At 38.2% G+C, this 19,674-nt stretch overlaps 1 protein-coding gene across 1 annotated transcript in view; it reads left to right on the top strand.

The window, feature by feature from the left end:
- The first annotated feature begins 6,906 nt into the window (after positions 1-6,906).
- The window catches only part of ARHGAP8 (Rho GTPase activating protein 8), a 50,344-nt gene continuing 37,576 nt past the window's right edge, over positions 6,907-19,674 (top strand). Inside the window, exons 1-3 of the mRNA XM_008949826.1 lie at positions 6,907-7,020; positions 10,153-10,281; positions 17,622-17,709. Coding sequence (XP_008948074.1) covers positions 6,984-7,020; positions 10,153-10,281; positions 17,622-17,709 — 254 coding nt within the window. The 5' untranslated portion in view covers positions 6,907-6,983. The remainder of the gene's footprint in view (positions 7,021-10,152; positions 10,282-17,621; positions 17,710-19,674) is intronic.

Here is a 19,674-nt window from a genome sequence, read left to right on the forward strand (position 1 = left end):
AGGTTCATATTATAACCTCCTCTATTTACCCACTTCCTCCAGTCCTGCAACAGAGGTGATCACAAGCATTCTAAAGGCAGGCAAGTTGCAATTAGTTTGAGATTGGACATAGTATATAACTGTGCAAAAAAGGTTTTATGAGGTCAGTGAGGTCTGCATGGCAGCCTGGAGTTCAGAGTAGAGCTCATGGCCCAGGACAGCCCTTAAAGGACATCCCAAACTGCAACAGAGCCCCTGGCACAGGTCTGACTACACAGTAACTCTGCACTTCTGTCTCCTCCCCACTCCAGCATCTGTACTAGTTTAGGTAATTATGTTCTAAATTTACTTCTGTGCAAACCTGTGTGTTCTCTCCAAGAGGAAAAATAATTCTGACCAACAAAATCTAAACTTATTTCAGGAGTGCACTGCACAGTGTTTGCCATCCTCCCTGCTGAGAATTCATCTTCTTGCACAGTGCAGCAAATGCTGCTTTATCTGTTACATACAGGGGGTGTTTGCTTTAAATAAATGCAGTGCTGGTTAAAAACTACCCAGTTGATAGCATCAGAAACTGGTCTTTTATCACCACAAGTACTGTGTAGCATATAGGCACTTTCTCCCTTCCCTTCAATATCAATAAATTTTTGTTCTAAACAAGGTTCAAACCAACGGGGGTTAAGAGGTTGCTTCAAAATTACATTTATCATCTTTGATAAAAATGCTTACTCTTTTTCTGGAGTTATTGGTCTCTCCTGTCCTTGCTGCTGTCCATCCATGGGGTGAACATAGAGTTTGCTTTGTATTCACACTGAATTCATGCTGGTAACTCAGTGATGAAAATTGTCTACCAGGTTATTGAGGCATCACGCTTCACCAGATGCTAGATCAGAAATGAAACCCATTGCTTAGAGACTCACAGTTCAGAGAGAGCTCAAGCTATGCAGAGCTCCCTATCCTCTCTCCACCTAGCTGAACGTGAGGACTTGGAAGATTGGGAGCAATGGTGACGAGTTCCTGCCAGGAATGGCAGGTGCATCCCTCCAGTAGCTACCCCACCTTCCTAGGTGCCCTTGCAAAATACATGTGATGCTCTGCAAAGGGAACTGTGTGGTGACAAAGATGACAGTCCACCCAGCTTGGAGGTGTCACTGAGGCTGAGTGGGATTGCATTGCATCAAAACAGCTTCAGTAAAGGAAAAAGGACATGTCCTTGTCATAAGGGACTCTTTTGAAGGGAGCAGAAGTTCCTACATGAAAGCCAGACCCACTTCTTAGGGCAGTCTGCTGCCTCCCCAGGGCCAAGGTTAAGGATGTGCAGAGAAAACTTCCTATCCTAGTTCAGTCTTCATATTGCCACCCATTAATAATTGTTCAGGTAGGCAATGATAAATCAAGAAGTCCTGGGGCATTGAGGAGAGACTTCAAGGCCTTGGGTTGGCTGGCTAAGGGATCAGGAGCACAAGTAGTGTTCTCCTCTATCCTAGCAGTTGCAGGGATTGATGAGGAGATAAAAGGGGAGAACCAGCAAATCAACACCTAGCTCAAGAAGAGCTTAAAGGTGCAAGAGCAGGCCACCCCCATGTCCTGAAAGACAAGCTGGTGGGGAAGAAGAGCAGCCTGACTGAACAGAGAGCATTGGCAGGAACTCAGGAACAAAAGGAGAGTTTCTGGCCCTTGAAAGGCCACACATGAGGACTGCAGAGATGTAGTGAAGCTGTGCAGGGAGAAAATTAGTAGGGTCACAGCCCAACTAGAACTCAACCTGGCTACTGCTGTTCAAGAGAATAAAAACTGTTTCTATAAATACTTCAACAACAAAAGGAGAACTAGGGAGAATCTTCATCCTTTACTGAATGCAGGGGCAAACAGTGACCAAGGAGAAGGAGAAGGCTGAGGTACTGAATGCCTTCTTTGCCTCAATCTTTAATAACAGGACTAGTTGTTCCTTGGGTGTCCCACCCCCTGAGGTGGAAGACAGGGATGGGGAGCAGAATGAGACCTCCATAATCAAAAAGGAAGTGGTTCAGTTTTACAGGGTTTACAATTTTTTTTCACTCTTCCATTTTAACATAATATTTTTAATTTTAGCATTAAACCCAGGTGATTTTTTATATTATTTCTGGGACAGAATAGTGATGCTACAGCACAACCTTACTTTATATGCAGAATCATTATAATTTCTTCACTGTTTTTCTTAATTCTGAAAGAACAGGAGGTGTCAACTTCACATGTAAGAACACAAACCATGTCAAAATTTATGCCCAAAGTAACAGTTGCAGGAATATTTCTAATATTTTGCTTTAAATTTTAGCATGACATTTTTATGTCCTAAGTGATAGGGAAGCTGATTTATATAGATGCAATTAAGAATAGCAATTATGCTTTTAAAGTTGATTGAAATATCCATACATAGTTGGATAACTTTCTGTAAACTTGCCTTGAACTTTTCAAAGTAATCATTTTCTAATTGTAAATATTAATTTACCAACCTGTGTATCATCATCTTTCACATGGTTGTTTTTTTTTCAAATTCCTTAAATTATTTTTTCCTTTGAAATTAATTTTTCATGGAAGGTTTGGTTAAAAATTTTTTGATGTTGCAGAGAAATGTGAGGGATTTGTATATATTTATCTTTCCTGCGCCAAAATCAATGGAACTTACTACAGCAGTAAAACTAATTTAGGATTAGAGCCTAAATGGAAAAATCTAAATAAAATTAAAGCTGTTTAAATTTTCCTGTATTTCAGGGTTCAGTAACACTTCTCATCAATATTAATGTATGGAGAATAGAGGGTATAGAGGGTAAGAGAGGAAAGAGGGTAAAGAAGGTAGCTGGGAAGTGTCAGTATGACTTCTATAGGTTTTAAAAAAAAAAAACAACCCAGACTAAAACCCCTTTTATGTTGCCAAGTGAAATTCATGAGTTTCTATGGTATGATAATTCATACAAACTGTAGAGAAGAAGAGATTTTCTGTATGTTCACCTGGGACACAGATCTCAATGCCAATGTTAAATAATATTGGTATTTTAAAAGGAGTGTGTGTCCTTAGGTAGCCCACTGTGACAGCACCTTGCACCAAAGAGGAAGCAGAAGGTGGAAAAACAAGAATAAATGGGTGGGCATTAGTGCTGCTTCAGCAGAGATCTGGGATTTGGGATTGGGAGCCTGTTGGAGGAGAAGAGATGCTGAGCAGTGAAGGAAAGCTGCCATCAACTACTGCTCCTATTCCTTGCATGGCTCTGCTTCTGAACCAGAGTTTCCTTTTAGAAAGCTAACTCCTGCTTTGTATATGTGGAAATACAGTGATCCTCTTGGGTTTATTCATTCTGTCATGAAAACTCTTCCTAGGCTGTGACAGACCCTCTGGGTAGCCAGGCAGGCTTTTGATATTAGTTGAACTCTAGCCTCAAATCAGTCCTTAAAATAAGAGGCCCAAAGAATCACAGCCCTGTGCACTCTTGCTTGGAGTCTTGGTATCTGCTTCCTGTGAATGGGCTTGCTGATTTTCACCTACATATGGCCAATAAAGAATGGTAGGCCAATAAAGAATGTGAAAATATATGATATCAAATCCCCAATGACAGATGTGGACTTCGGTTTTGGTAGACATTGTGTAAGGAATACACTGAGGAAAAATACTGTTTAGTTCAACCTGTGGGGAGAAAAGAAAGATGTTTTGAATACACTTAGCACTCAGCTCGTTTGTTGCTGTGTTTATAAATTCCTTAGCAAAGTTCCTTCAATAATAAAATAATCTCCTGAAATCACTCTACGTGGTTTTGTAGCTGATACCCCTCAGAAAAATTCAGCTTTACACAGAATTCTTATCCTATCAAATGTAAATTTTTGCAGACTGATGTCACTTGGTGAGCTGGGTCACACCTTTTAAAAGTAACAAAGAATATCAGTGGAAGGAGAGAACATCAGGAAGAAAAGAAGACAATCCACGCTATTTAAATTTGAAGGGAACATATCTGACAGCTGAGTGAACAAAAAGAACAGGCATCAAAGACATCTGGGCCTTGACAAATGTTGGGAGGAATCCCTTGCCTTTGTTTGGCCTCTCCCTGGATGGGAGTCCATTACCAAGCAGTGCTGTCTGCCTGGCTGCTTTCATTTGCCACAAAGTGATGCTCTTTTAGGGATGTCAGTAAGTAATAACCTTGCCTGTGGAGCTATCAAGGTTGTGGTGTTTTGTAAAATACTTCCAAATTTCTATTATTAATAGAAAGCTTGTAGTTCTCAGCTTTTTCCAGGCCTTTTGTCACTGGCTTTTTGGTGGGGTGAGGGGGGGGAAGGCACTAAATCTGACAGTTTACTAGAAGCAGTGATAGGTGGTGTGGAATGCTATTAAGGAGATTATGTTATCTCCTAGGAGCAGGGAATACTCTGGTCAAGGGAAAATCAATTTCTGGGGGTGCTACTGTAAATTTGTCTTGTAACTGGAATCTTTCTAATTACTGCCCCGAGGGAACAGTAAGCTGAAAACCAGGCAGATGGTCTCTTCCCCATTTCTGTTATTCTTTGATTCCATCATTTCTAGCTCCCTAGAAACTTTGTGTGTTAAATGTTTGCAAGTGTGATCTCACTCACACAGTAACTTTGCTGTTGAAAAGCCAGATGTTTTTTCAGCAGGTTTGGGGAGAGATTTGAATCTGTCCTCTTTAGATTGTGCCACTACTTTTAACTATAGTGCTAGCAATTAGGATGAAGGAGAAATTGGTTTTTGTTTCATGCTATGCATTAGGACTGGTTTTGTTTTCCTCAAGGAGATGGCTTTTTTCTCTGCTCCATCCATCACTGAGACTTTCTGTACTCACATCATCTGAAAAACATTCTAGTGTCAAAGATAAAGCTTAGTTTTTATGACTTAGGGTTTTCTTTAGGGCTTTTTGGTTAAAATTCAATAGGATGGAAAGGCCTGGTGTAAATACTTCAGAAGGAATGTAGAGCTTCAATTCCTTATAAGAGTTTTGGGAAATATTTGGTTAGGATGAAGTCTGTGAAGATCAAGTATATTGAATATTGGCTTTGTTCTGAAAGTTTGGCTGAATGCAGGTGGTGGTCTTATGAAAACCAAATTGAAAAATGGACCAGAAAAATAAGTCACAGAGACTATTGTGGTCAAGATCCAGCTTCATCAAAGAGCAAAAAGGCCTAAGTGAAATGCTCAGTGGAGTTGGAGGCTGAGGGGTGAATACAAGTGTGAGCTGTAGGTTGAATTTGGAGCCTCTTGACAACTTCTTGGTGTATTTAGATTGCTATGAAATGTGAACATTTTGTTTAGGAAAAAAATGCTGGGAGGAAATTGTTCAGGTATGATAGAAAATGTCAGCTACACTTTGCTTCTAGAACATTTAAAATCTTTTTTCATTTGAAGTAGATACTTACCCACTACTGATTCCTGACCATCATGGGTACATGTGGTCAGATAATATATGAAGTGCTTAGGAGCAAACTTTATCAGCTACTAAATAATCTACAATACCTACCACAAATTAGTTGCTAAAAAAACATGCATTATCACATTAGTTGCTAATGGTTAATTTTAGAAATCTCTAAATACCACTCATAATAATATAAACTTTTTAATTACTGATTGGAATTTCAATCAGTATTTTTTTTTTCAGCATAATTTAAAAGCAACAATGGTGTTATAATTTTGGATATAATGTGGTAAAATTAGCATGGACTGAAACGTATCAGGCCTAGAATTACTTTCATTTTTACAGAAAATTGCATCATTTTCTCTGTTAATTTTATGGGGCTTTTCCTTCTGCATGTGCTTTTAATTTGAGAGGTTTCTGTAAGTGGGGATAATTATTTTCAACAAGAAATAAGATGGTTATAAGGCAGTTGATAAGTTATGGAAATGTTTTGAAAATTAATGGAAAACCTTCATTAGAAGCTCTTTTAAATATTGTGATAGTTAGCAGGTACTTGTTTTGCTGTAGTACTTGGGGGTTGTAGTCATATGCTAGGATGCAAATTTGTTTTGTCTGCAGAAATCAAAACAGACTTTAAACATGAGCCAGTTAGAGCCTGGGTCTAGTTCACACTTGTAGTATAACTCTAATGACTAATCCCTCCTCAGGAAAACATGGAAACATGCTTATAATTAAAAAGATGATTACATGCTTTGTTGATGTGCATTTTATTTTTAGAAAACTACTTATCTAAACTCTTGGCAGAGAGGAACATGCTTCTGTGTGCATTTTTTTCAACAACCAAGCCATTAATTTGCCTGTTTTATTTTTATTAAATGTGTTTAGATGAAATAAAACTGATCTAAAACAGTGGGTTTAAATTAAACTAAAAGCAGAGTTACAAGAGCTCAATTTCTTTCTCACCTCCACACCCAAATCTGGATTTTTAGTTTAAAGGAAGTACTTGAGTTGGAAGGAAGTACATTTTGTTCTGTGGAGCAGCTGCTTTGGGAAACAGATCTTCTAAGTCATATTCTTGCTCCTGATGCTCACTTTGGGAATGTTGTTTAGTATTCTGTTTACAAAGCAGTTCACAGAATGTTTGACAAAAAGCAGTGATTATGCATAGGAACTGCTGGGCTTTTCAGGATGTTTATCTGTTAATGCTCATTTGAAATTTTCATGAAGCTCCTTCATGTGAAATGTAAGGCACAGAATGTTTCCTGGAATAAAACTGAAAGCTGCTATAGAATTAAGTGACTTTGATGTGAAACTATAGAGTATATATATGTTCTTCATCAGAGAAGTAAAATGGTAAGAAAATGGTAGCCAAATGCTGATGAGCTGGTTACTGGACAATAACTGGACAGGATTTCTGGGGTGTTTTACTTTTTTTCTTTTTGTGTCTGTATAGTGGGTAAAATATGCCATATTTTCATATTCTAAAATCTATTCTGTATGAATATTCTCATATTCTACTTTTGTTTATTTTTGTAGGGTTGACCCAAGGACCATTTCATCCTGCAAGAATCAGTTAGCAAGATCTACCTAGACTTGTTCATAAGGGAAAACATGTCTGAGATTGACTATGAGAAGCTAGCTGAAATAGGTAAATAATTTTTATTACACTTCAAATGACATCTGTTTAGAGTTACAGCTGATTTAATAGAGCATTTTCAGTGGTGAGAGGCTTCACCATCATTTTGTAGTACTTCTTGGAGCAATCCAACATGAGTTACAGCCACTGTACTGATGTGTTCCCTATTAAAGCCATTAGGGTTGAAGGTTAGTTTAATACATGCAGCTTTTATGAATTATTGGTAGATGTTCCCAGTGTAATTCTAGGCTATTGGAATATCACCATCATCACATATTGTGGCACAAATGGGAGTCATTACTCCAAACAGACAAGTATTGAATGAGCACAGAGATGGCTGTATTGCATGTTATCTCCAAAGATGTTAGTTGAGCTGAGCAATATGACCACACCATTAGAGGCCTCATCATTTTGAAAGATCAGAGTTAGCCTTTTCTTTTTTTTCCTTGAGTTTTTGAAGGTGCCAGGCTGAACCAGAGAAGAGCCTCCACCTCAGCCTGCTTTTCCAAGTCCCTCACCTTAGCTCTGATTGACTCATGTTATGACTTTCAGGAGCAGCTGACTGGCTTTTTTTAGGGCCTGATTCAAAATCTGTTGAATTCTTCCTCTCAGCCTTGGCAAGCTCTGGATCAGGCCACTCATGTTGCCTCTGATTGACCCATGCCATGACTTCCAGGAGCAGCTGACTGGCTTTTTTACTTTTAGGGCCTGTTTCAAAATCTGTTGAATTCTTCCTCTCAGCCTTGGCAAGCTCTGGATCAGGCCACTCATGTTGCCTGCCAGCTTGGTTTAAACAGTAGTTGTTAAAACAGTGTGAGTAGGAACAGATGATATTGTACCTCATGGAGCAAGGCAATGAACTCCTCTGTCATTTCAAGGAGAAAAATGGAGCTGAGGTCCTCCTTAGTTTGGAACAAGGAAGCTTCTTTATTTGTGTTCATCACAAAACATCTCTTGAGCTCCAGACCTGTTGTTCACACTTTAAAAAAAAAAGAAAGAATTATCTTACTAGGTGAGGGGTGAACTGGGTCTTCAGTAGACATAATTTCTGTGGTACCTCTTCAGAGCCTGTGAATAAGTGCAGGACAAGTGAGCCTGCCTGTTTACTTTGTTTCTCTAGTTCTTTGGCACATCTCAAACACAAACAGCTAAAACCTGTCCATTTTTAGGCATAGTACAAAATTTTTTACAGAGGGAGTTAGCTTCTGCCTCTCTGTAGTAGAGGCTGTAGTTAACATTGGTTGTTTCTGTTGTATTTGACTTGAAAACAGATTTAACTTTTAATAAAGCCTGTTAAATTTCAGTTGATTATGGTAAGTGGTTCACAGCTCCTGCTTCACATCCCCATGGACTTGCATTTTCTATTTCTTTTTTCTTTCTCCAAAAACTTTTTGTTACTTTAGGTGGTTACAGGGCTCAGACATGAAAAAAAAACCAAACAACCAACTAATTAAACAAAATAGTGTTTTCCTTATTCTAACATGACTTAAATATTTTTAAAAAGAAAAAAAATTGTGGAATTCATAGACTATATTATGTTGTATTATTCTTCCCAGCTCTTGGGACAAAAGCATTCTTTAAAGTGAAAGAAAGCTTCTCCAGTTAAAGTTGATGTAGCTTTTTATGTGTGATAAACTTTTAAAGGCTAGAAAAATACACATTTTGGAGATAATAATAAGAATTTAAACTTCTTTGTGTATATGAAAGGGACTCTAATTGTGTATTTCTAAAGGCAGGGTTTTTTTTTTCCTTTCCTATAGCACTGCTGATTTATTTTCTGATGAGGCTTTAATGTGAATTCCAACATAAAGAAATGTAAAAGTAGTAGATGTGTTCCTGCCTCCTCTTTGTCTTTGAGAAGCCCAGCCACTAGTGGCATTTTTGTTTCTTGTGAAATGCATTTTTGGTACAAATCACATTAAAAATGAAAACCAGACAATAAAGCTCTCCTGTGGCTATCTATAGGACAGCAAGATGCTGAGGAACTGTGAGTGGAAAGCATTCAGAAATATTTAGTGTGAGTTGTTCTCTAACACTTGTTAGGTACTGGCATATAAATCTGGCTGAAATCATTACTAAATACATTCTCTCTGCCCTAGTGTGTCTTGTGTGGTGGTCAAGGCATATGAAAAATGCAGATGATGAGAAGGGAAAATGTTCTTGAAGTACTTTTTAAAGTGGCACTAATAATGTTGTAGGTAAAACTGTTAATTCTACTTTATTAAAACTTGCATGATAAAAAGAGGTGGATGAGGTAATTATCCCAGAGTTTGTGTTCATTTGGATATGTACTTAGGATCAGCTCTTTTTGAACCTTACAAGAGTTGGGGGAAAAAAAAATGGACCCCAACCCAAAACAAAACCCAAAACCCCTGGAAGAAGATTGATTGACCTTATGTTGTTCATTTCAGTGCAGGGGAGATTTTAGTACTAGGATCTGGTCCAGAATCTAGTGAAGCTGGGGGAAGGATGCCTGTAGCTTTTACTGGGTTTTTCTGAGCAGACTTTTACACCTTTTCTTGGCCTCTAGCTGGAGCATATGGACGTTTGGCTGCCTTGCCTGTTGCAGGTTCAGAAGGTTAAAGAACTTCAAGGAAACAGTGGATTTTTTGGGAGAGAAGAGATGGAGACTTGTTTGCAGTCTCCCACCTTTATGCAGAGTAATGAGTTGGCTCTCAAAGACCATTCACACAGGGTGTCAATGTGGAGTAGCTGTCAACACACATATTAGTGTACAGAAACTTTGACCTCTCCATTTGGGCAACCTTGAAATAAGAGGCAAGAAGCTGTAGATGAATACAACAAGCAGAGTGTGGGAGTGTAGAAAATGATGAGACAACACCAGCAGTCATGAGTAGCAAGGTCACAGCGTGCCAGCTCTACTCATTGTAGAGATTTTTATGAGCCTCATAGTGGATATTAATCTTAAGGAGGATGTGAAAGCAGCTTTGAGGAACTGAAGGGTTGATTTTCCCACACATGAGAAAGGGCAAAGAACAGGAAACTCATGAAACTGCAACACATAGCAATCAAGGCCTGTGTTTTTGTCCCAACTCAGCTAAAATTCAACCCTTCAATAATGTATTTGAGACAGAAGTTTTCCTCTATTCATTAGCACTTAAGCATTCTGGCTTGTTCCTTTAGAGCTGCAGAAAGATGAAGCAGAAGATACCCAGTCAGAAACATTTATGCCTCCATCACTTGAGGATCCTGAGCTAAACATCAATCACCCCTACTATGATGTTGCAAGACATGGCATCATCCAGTTAGCAGGTATGTTTGGAAAAGACTTGGCTTTACCTAAGTACATCCCTTATCCCATTTTCCTTACTGTACCCCTCAAGATTATGCATAGCAATCATGTTGATGCTTTTAGCCTCACCCTGAACAGCAACTGAATAGTGATAGGTGAATTCAGTGCTTTTCTACAGATGAATTATGAGCCAAGTATTTGAGCTTAATCTTGCTTTAAAATACAACTATAGCAATATATTATAATCTAAAGGCCTCAACTGTGACTGCAACAGATCTGTACATTGCTTGTGATAAGCTGGTTTGTTTTCTGAGTACCCTGAAGTGTTGTGTAGCCACACATAATCCCATTTTTCTAGTCTCCTCTGGGAAGGGTGTGCAGCTGAAGAGATGTGGGTTACTGTATAAAAACTCAACAAAAGGCAGGAAGGAAACTGTTGACATAAATGTTAGGTGCCTTTGCCACCTCACTTCCTGTTGTGACATAGAGAAAAGCTCTGAGTACTTACCATATTTAAATATTAGATCATTTAATGTTTATGGTTATTTATTGTTATAACATTCTGTCAATATATAAGACATGCAGGTTTATTTATGATCTAAACCCACATCTTTAAAGTATGTATGACATTTTTTTCCTTTTGGCTTATTTTTGTCATCAGTGTACTTGTTAAAGCAGCATTAATAATCACAATCTTGAACTAGAGAAATCTGTACAATAAGAAACAAGGAGCTATATGTAACACTGTTCATCTTAATGAAATTTAAGGTAGTGTTGTATTGTGCACACTCTTTGTACCTCCTACTTTAGTGAGCTTAGATTATGATTTTTCAGGAAAATGATGAACTCAGGTTCTACATAGGTACATTCTTGAATTGGAGCCATAAACAGGAATGTCATTCAGGTGAATATCAGCTTTAGCAAAACCCTCTAGTGAGATATGATTGACTAAGGCAGTGAAATCTGTGGTAATTTGACTTCTGACTTACAGTGGGAGGGGAATTTTACCCATGGTGACTTCTCTTCTTGAAGCTAGTTATACACAGGATAATAATTACCTTTTACCTTCTTCAAAACTAATCCCTCAACATAAGACTCAAACCCATAAACAAGGGATTAACAGATGGACATTCTTGTGATTCAGAAGCTACTGCCTGCTAACTCACTAGGATGTTTCTCACTCAAGCACCAGTTTTAGGATGGGGAAAAGAACAAGATATAGAAGTTATTAATTAAACAATTGAAATTAACCTGACAAAGTGTGAAATAGATGTGTTAATAGACACAATGGATACACCAAAGTCACTCTAACTGTCCACTGTATTAGGCAGTGCTACATGATAATACATTAAAAGAGATCTTGAGAACTTTTTTTCTCCTGCCAGTATGCTGCCCTGGAAGTCATAAGCACTTGGTATTTGTCTGGTGTAGCTGGTTTGAATCCTAATGGGTCCTTGTGTGTTTATTTTCCTTGGAGGAACCATCATCATTTTTGCATCTCTAGGCAGAGCTGCCACGTGGTGAGCTGAATCTGTGCTTAGACAAAGCTCCTTTCTCCATCCTTCCAGACTGGGGAAAAAGTTGACAAGTTGGCAATCTTAATATGTTCTCCTTGACTGATCAATAAAACATTCCCTGCTGATATTAAAAATAAAAATAATTAAAAATTACTTACTCCCAAGGCACACAAAACCTGTAACTTTCTTAGTTTCAGAAGGACTCTTGTCCTATGGCTTGGAAGATTTATAATGGTGGGGGAGACTAAGAAAAATAAAGTCCAACCATTTGGTACACTTCTCTGCTAAATTCACTGGAGCAAATGGAGGTGTTCACAGGATGAATCTTGGTTGGAATGTTTGAACTATCTCCAGTGGTTTTTTCCTGTTTGAAATGATTGAAGAAAAACCAAGAATTTAGGTGAAAACATTTGCAGTAGTTTATCCATTTATTACAGTGGTCTAGTTTCCAAAAGTTAATATTTTTTGTTTTAAATCTGAAATTCCTTCTTGCTTCTCACAAATTAAGAAGACTTAAACCTGCTTTCCATAACAATAGTTTTGACTACATGCAAGGAAGATTTTTGTTGAGTTGTATTCATACAGTGTAAAATTACAATTAATTAAATAAGACTAGAGGACATTTTAAAAGTACATAAGCTTTAATAATTGCTTATTAATTCCAGCCATCTGTGTCACAAATACCAACGTGCAGCTGCCCAAGCATATGTAAATGGAACAGTGCTACAGTGCTGGTTCTTTCTATTTCTATTTTAAAGAAGAAATTTCAATCTATTGCCTAAAAATAAACTCGAGATTATATTTTTGTGGTAAAAAGGCACATCTAAGCATATATGATGTATCAAGCTACCTCATTTTCTATAGTTTGCTTCTGTAGTATGATTGCTGACAACTTTTTGCAGTTGCTGACAACTTTTTTTGAGTATCTGCTTATTTAGTAGGACTCTGTGTCTGATGCTTGTGTTTTCATTAACTACCAGTGACATCCTTTCACGTGTTAGGCAAAAATTTTTGATGGAATCCAAGGCCCATCATTGTTTTAAATCTATATTTCCCTTCTTAGCCTCTCCTCAATTTCTAGCTCTGTTTAAAAGATTTCAGCTATCCCACCTGGGTCTTTGTAGAGTCTGTCCATATTTTTCTTTGAGATCCAGTGAATTTCATGCCCCTTTCTGGGTTTAAAACAGTGCATTAGGAACCCATTAGAAACCATTATGTGCCTCAGGCTCTGCAAAGTGATGGTGTAGTTTAGGTTTTGTAACATGTAAGGAGGAACTGTTGTGAATTACCTGATAAGCCTCAGCAACAAGTCCTAATAATTTTCAGTTTTCAGCTTTTAATAATAAGCTTCAGCTTTCCTGCTCCTTGCAATACCTTCAGGAGCAGATCTGCAACCTGGAAATTTGAGCAACACAGGCAAGAACTGTAAAGATTTTTTTTTCTTTTCTTAAAAGATTTACTTTGTTTTGTTTTTGGTTTAAAGTTATAAATGGTATTCTTGAAACCAGTGTCTCTGTCATTATCTCATGAGTTTCTTTTGGCAGATCAACTGGGGAGACACAAAACTGGGGCACATTTTAAGAAGGAAGCTGAGGGCTCTGGTTTGTAACTTATTTGCAGCACAAAAGCAGATTTTAATAGGGGCTTTGTACTTTACAAAGCATGTCTGAAGCATTTGGGGGGTGTTGTGGGTTTTTTTTCCATTGCTATGAGAGGAGATCCAAAATAAAGGTTGATATGAGTGAAAAGTATTTCCTGGTCTAGGGAAGAGGGAACTTGCCTGGGTGATAAGAGCACAGATTCAGATCCTTCAGGCAGGAATTGAACTTGGCTTTTCCATATTCTGCACCAGTTTTCCTTGTTTCTTTCTCCAGCTTTTTTCTCATGAGAATACGAAAGGAAATAAATCCTTATTTACCATGTTCCTCACTTTGAACATCAGACTGTAAGTTACAGTGTCTTTTAAAAACAAAACTGAGTTAATTGTGTCAAAATGTATGGATGTGCTTTCTTGTTGGCTCTCACAAAATGTAATGGGTCTGCTTTAAACATCATTTAGTAGAGCAACAGGCTTGCTAGAATAAATTATGGCTCACATTTCCTAATTCAAATGCAGACTCAATTTTAAGTTTGTGCATCCTGGCAATATACCACAAGTTATTCTACACCCAAATACACCTTATTAAAAAGAAAAGCCTTTTACTGCTTCATCTAAGTAAATGTAAGTTATGTTCCTTTTCTGTTGGACTGTTCTGCTGTTTCTTTGCTTTCCTTATTATTGTTTTTTTCTGTGAATTATCAATATACTTCACTTTGCATCACTGAAAGCAGCTTTGATTTTCAGTGCCCCTTTTAAAATCAGACTGGTTTTGTAGTCCAGAGAGTCAGCCAGATAAAACTATACTGACATGAGAGAGATTAGCTTCAGGATGGCTTTAACACCCCCATTTCAACTTGTTTTACCTACTTTAAGAGGACCACAAATTAAATGTAAATAATTACAACAAAAAACAAGCTGTCCCTTTGCTTTTAGCTGATCTGAACAACAAAAAAAAATGCTATGGCAAAATAGTTTTCTTAAAATTTAAAAGAAAAATTGCTCATGGAGGGATCTTTAATGGGGAATCCTTGCTTTCTGGGGTGAATGAGCAAGGTTCCTGATGTAGGAGTCCTCAATATTCACTCATAGAAGGTGAATTTAGAAAGACACCTGAGCATGTACTTGATTTTAATTGCAATTTGAGCACTTGTCAGAATTAGCCAGGAGCAGCAGAGGTGCAATCATCTCACAGAAAGCTTAAATTCTGTTCAAGAAACAAATATGTGAGCAAATGTTTTCACTGGTGTGGCAATTCCCCTGGATTTTGATCCTGCTTCTACTCCCATTGAAACCAATGGCAAAACCTCTGTTGACTTGAGGATTTTGCTTTGCTGGAATGTGATAATTTGATGTTGTTCCAAATATCATTGACACCTATGAAGAAAGAGCAGCCTCTTTCATTAGTTGTCATCACCAATGGGAAGCTGGTAGTGCTTTATTTAGTTTTTAAGGGAGTTGAGGTTCTTGGTCACCATTTCTGGTTTGCTGTTGTTGCCTGTGTGGCACTGCAGGGTTGGAGAACAAGGTGCTCTGATGGTAATTTTGAGCCAGTTTCTCTGCCTCTGTTTTCCCATTAGTGAAACCAGGCAGTTATGTTTGTTTATAGCCTAAGTGTATCAGCATTCTTTTATAAAGCTGGTTATTTTTTTCTGCCTTGTAATTCAAGCAGTCGAATGTGACCAAGAGTAAAAATTAGTGACTCGTTTAGTAATTTAACTGGAAACCTTTCTTAGATTTATTTTGCTCATAAAAATTCTTGTCTAACAAATAAAATACAGTGCAATGCAGCAATTTTCTCACAGACAAGTCATGTTCAGAGAACAATCTTTTATTAATGTTTTAATTTAATTGTTGTGCATCATTCATATTAATGCCCATCACATTATAATGCCTTTATAAATACTCTGAGAATATCAAATAAGGCACTTAAAAATAACTTCAGGTAATAAAGTTATGATCTGTTAAAGAACAATATGCAGGCATACCTGTGAATGTATAATTGTCTTGTTGTACATATTCCTCTTTTATTGGTGCTCAAGCACCAAACAGAGGAGTTAGAATTTATTTTTAATGTGGGAAGAGGCCTTGTGGGGTGAAAAAACACCTTGGAGAAATATAATAAAAATAAGCAGTCAGCCACAAAGGAACAGGAAGAAAGAACCAGCCAGCAGAGAAAGCTCAGAGAAAGTCAGAACTACAGGACTGCAGTGGCAATTTCCAAAAGTCAAGCAGAGTTAGATCTTTAAGTGATGTTAGAGCAAATCAAAAAAAGGTTATTTGGTTGTATAAATAAAAAGAGAGACAAATTATCTTCTGTGAAATAACAGTGGGATGGCCATCAGAGTTAATCCAGCTACAGCTGTCAAACTAGATTAAGACTTCATCTTGGTTTTCAGTAGAGACAATAATGCTGTTATTATTAGGAGATCTCTTTAATTCCCTTATGTGATGTTCATCTTCAATTTATTACCTAATGTATTTAGGGAAGATGCATTCAGATTGGAGCAGGGTACAGAATTGCTAGCTCAGGGAAGAAATCATAGAATCCTTTAGGTTGGAAGGGACCTCCAAGATCATCAAGTCCAACCATTGAGCCATTAGGGCTCTAAAGTCCTCTGCTAAAACAGATCAGAATCTGTCAGGGCTGGAAGGCACCACAAGGATCCCCCAGTTCCACCCCCTCTGCCATGAGCAGGGACACCTCCCACTAGATCAGGCTGCCCAGAGCCTCCTCCAGCCTGGCCTTAAAGACCCCCAGGGATGGGGCCTCAACCACCTCCCTGGGCAACCCATGCCAGGGTCTCACCACTCTCATGGGGAAGAACTTCTTCCTCACATCCAGCCTGAATCTGCCCACTGCCAGCTTTGCCCCATTCCCCCCAGTCCTGTCACTACCCAATAGCCTAAAAAGTCCCTCCCCAGCTTTCCTGTAGGCCCCTTTAAGATACTGGAAGGCCACAATAAAGTCAATTATACAAAGCAAATACAGGCTGATTTTTTTCTTACTGTGGAATCTGTCAGGTGAGGACAGCCAGCTCTTCCTGAGTTGAAGGTGATCTGAAACTGTTCTACCTAGATTTAATAGAAATATTTGTATGATTTTATTTGTTGATTGACTCTGTTACAGATTTAATCTCCCTCATTTTACTTCTGTTTTTTAAATTTCTTTATTTATTACATCTACTTAATTAGGATACTTATTTATCTTATTTAATTTAGATAAAGAATATCTAGACCCCCCAATTTTTAACTTTACTACTATCAAAGCCAAACTTTGATGTTTTAGTAGCAGCAGAAGCAAGTATTAGATGTCAGTTATTTTGAACACTGACATCAGAGTAAGAATGTCTCAAATATGAATTCAATCTAAACATTTTTTGGGATGTTTCTGTATTGCTTTAAAAGGAATGGCATCTTTCATGTGGATATATGTTAAAATCTTAATACCCCATGGTCTTCAATGCCACGTTACCTTCAGTACAAGCATGACTTAACCCCTGGGCCTGGCTTTCCAGATAGTGGAACTTGGGTGTGGGGTGGGCATGGCATGAACACCCACCTTGTCTATACAGACAGCATGGCTCAAGCTGTCATGAGTCAAAGAATAAATGAGCTTGAGTGCAGCAATATGGATTTTGGCAGAGGAACTTAGGGAGGGACACTTAGAAATCTTCAGGTTATGAAAAACATCCTTGTGTGCCTTGATTGTTGTGGTTTAAATGTGACCTGGATGTAGCAGTGCTTCTGGGAGAATACTCTCTAAGAAAGCTTAAATTGCTTAAAACAAAATTTGACTTCCATGCATGACAAAGCAGATGCTTAAAGTGCTTGTAGGCAGAGCAGTATTCTGTTAGATTCCAGAAAGTTCTCCACTGAAAGTTTGAAAACAGATCACTCCCAAGACTGCTAGGGAAAGCAGGCCTGTTTTCTTCCCTGACTGAGTGCTGCAGAAGGGTTTAAGTGATCTGTGTCAGGAGCTGAGCACCACCAACCACCCTTGGATATGACTTTCTCAGCTTAGCTTCTTCATTTGTCCAGCAGCTGCCTCGTTTCACTGCAGCAGTGGCCAAATTGCTTTCTGTAGGTAACATCTGATTTGACAGTGAAGTTTGACAATATGTTTTGAACAATGATGGGAGATAGAGGTAGACTGAAATATCAGAAGATAGAAGCCATTCCTTCTGCTCACAGAGGTCCTATTGCAAAAGTAAATGAGCATGGTCTTTACTGTGTTGTTCTGCAGGTGATGACAATTCTGGAAGGAAGGTGATCACCTTCAGTTGCTGCAGAATGCCTCCCTCCTATCAGCTCAATCACACCAGGCTGCTGGAGTAAGTTTCTCTCAGTCTTCTGTGTGGACTACTTTACAGTAAGCTCATGTGTGAGCTTCTGATAGTTTGTTTCCAGGTGAATGAGCTTCCAGGGAGGAGAAGCAGAAGGCAAGGAGTGAAATGAAAAAAAAAATATGAGACCTACTAGTGTTAATCTTAAGTGAATGGGATGTCAATGAAACTGCCAGTTACTTCACCTGGAATCTTGGCTAGAAGAAGCAATTCACTGCATACTGAAATTAACCTATCTTAATTTTATTAACAAATCCTGATCCTATTTTAAAAATTGCATTTATGATGAGGACCAGTGAAAGATAAATTCTAGTATTTTAGTGCTCTGTACATAGGTCCTTGTCAATAGCAGTGTTTGCCTCTATTTGCTATACTTTATCTCCTAAATCACTCTGCAAGAGCATTGTTTAGTTATTTACATCTTAGTGGTTTTCCTCTAAAAAAAATATATGCAATATATATGCAATATATGCAAAGTTCTCTGCAATATATACAGTATATTATGCTTAACAATGTGATATATATCTTACTTCGTTATGTTTGAGGTTTTGTGTTAAAAGAGGTTGTGAGGATGTAAAATCACAACATTCTTCCTGATAAACTTGCTGTGGCAAGGTACCAGGAGATGTTTCTGCATTGGAGCTTGTCACTACAGGGAGATCTGTTCTGCTGTGAGAATCCTGTCCTTATTTAACATTGGAAATCTATTTGGAGTTCCTGTGCAGCATCCATTGCCAAAATGTTAGAGCACCTTTCAACCATTAGTACCTGCCACCACTGGAAAAGACAGAAGTGCTCTTATCTCAACTTTTCAGAAACAGAGGGATTAAAAGACAAGTGACTTAAGGAATGTTTGAGACCACGTTGCTTCATTTTTATGCCCTTCACAGCCAGGGTATTTCCACAGCCTGAAGCCAGTTTCCTGTGTAGCATAGAGGGAGCTACCAGCAATGATTAATAGGAAATGCCAGAGAAAGGACTATGACAAACCACAGTACTACCAGATCTCAGAACCCTTCCTCAGTTCTGTGAGGAGACATCTTGATGAAAGTTTTCCAGCCCTTTGACTCTTCTGGACTTGAACACTTGCAGGTTTTCCTGCATCTGAGCCCACATCAAATTCACTTGAGAAGTCTTTGCTAAGAGGGGACTGAAGGCAGGTGCTTGAATGTGAAGCTAGCAATATAAATTTCAGGGCTCTGCTTTAGAGTAGTTAGACTCAAATGTTGGATTCTGAGGAAAGGCTGCAGAGTAGACTCAGATTGGTAGCTATTTTGTGGTGAAATTACTTAAATACTGATTTGGTAAAGCTTTTGTAATGTCCATGCAATTCTTTTACAGCCTTGGAATGGGCAATTGGCTGTACAAAATTGCTGGTTATTTTATGCTCACAAAACTCTCTCAATTACTTCTACAAGTACAGGCTTTCTGGATGCAATGTGCCAAGGAATTTACATGCTGTAAAACAAACCATGAGGCACTTTGTGTGTAAGAAAATCTGTTGAGATATATTTTCATTTCAAACTCTTTTTTAAAAAAAGTCTTAAATGACTTTTATCACCAGTTCTTCCATTAAAATACTTGTCAGGGATCAAAACAACATTATATTGATTGCAGTGGCAGTCTTTGTCCCAGACTGTTTGCAATCTAAGATGCACAGCATGTTAGGAAATGAGCAGATAAATGAGACTGTGGGAGTACAGTGGCAAGAGTGAAGTTATGGGCTCTTCTGTGGAAAAGTGTGTAGTCAGAGTGGCCTTGATGCCTGCAGATAGCTGCAACCTAATAAACAACACATGGAACTAATTATTTATTGAATGAAAATCACTTACATACAATTAAGAACAATAGCTGGGGCTCTGCCACAGAAGAATAAGATAGCACTGAGAATGACATGAGAAAGTTGCAATCTGACACTGCAAGACATGAGGCCAGATTGTACCCCTCCATCTC

This window comes from Merops nubicus, unplaced genomic scaffold (assembly GCF_000691845.1).
Source record: "Merops nubicus isolate BGI_N331 unplaced genomic scaffold, ASM69184v1 scaffold4471, whole genome shotgun sequence".
Taxonomy (NCBI): Eukaryota; Metazoa; Chordata; class Aves; order Coraciiformes; family Meropidae; genus Merops; species Merops nubicus.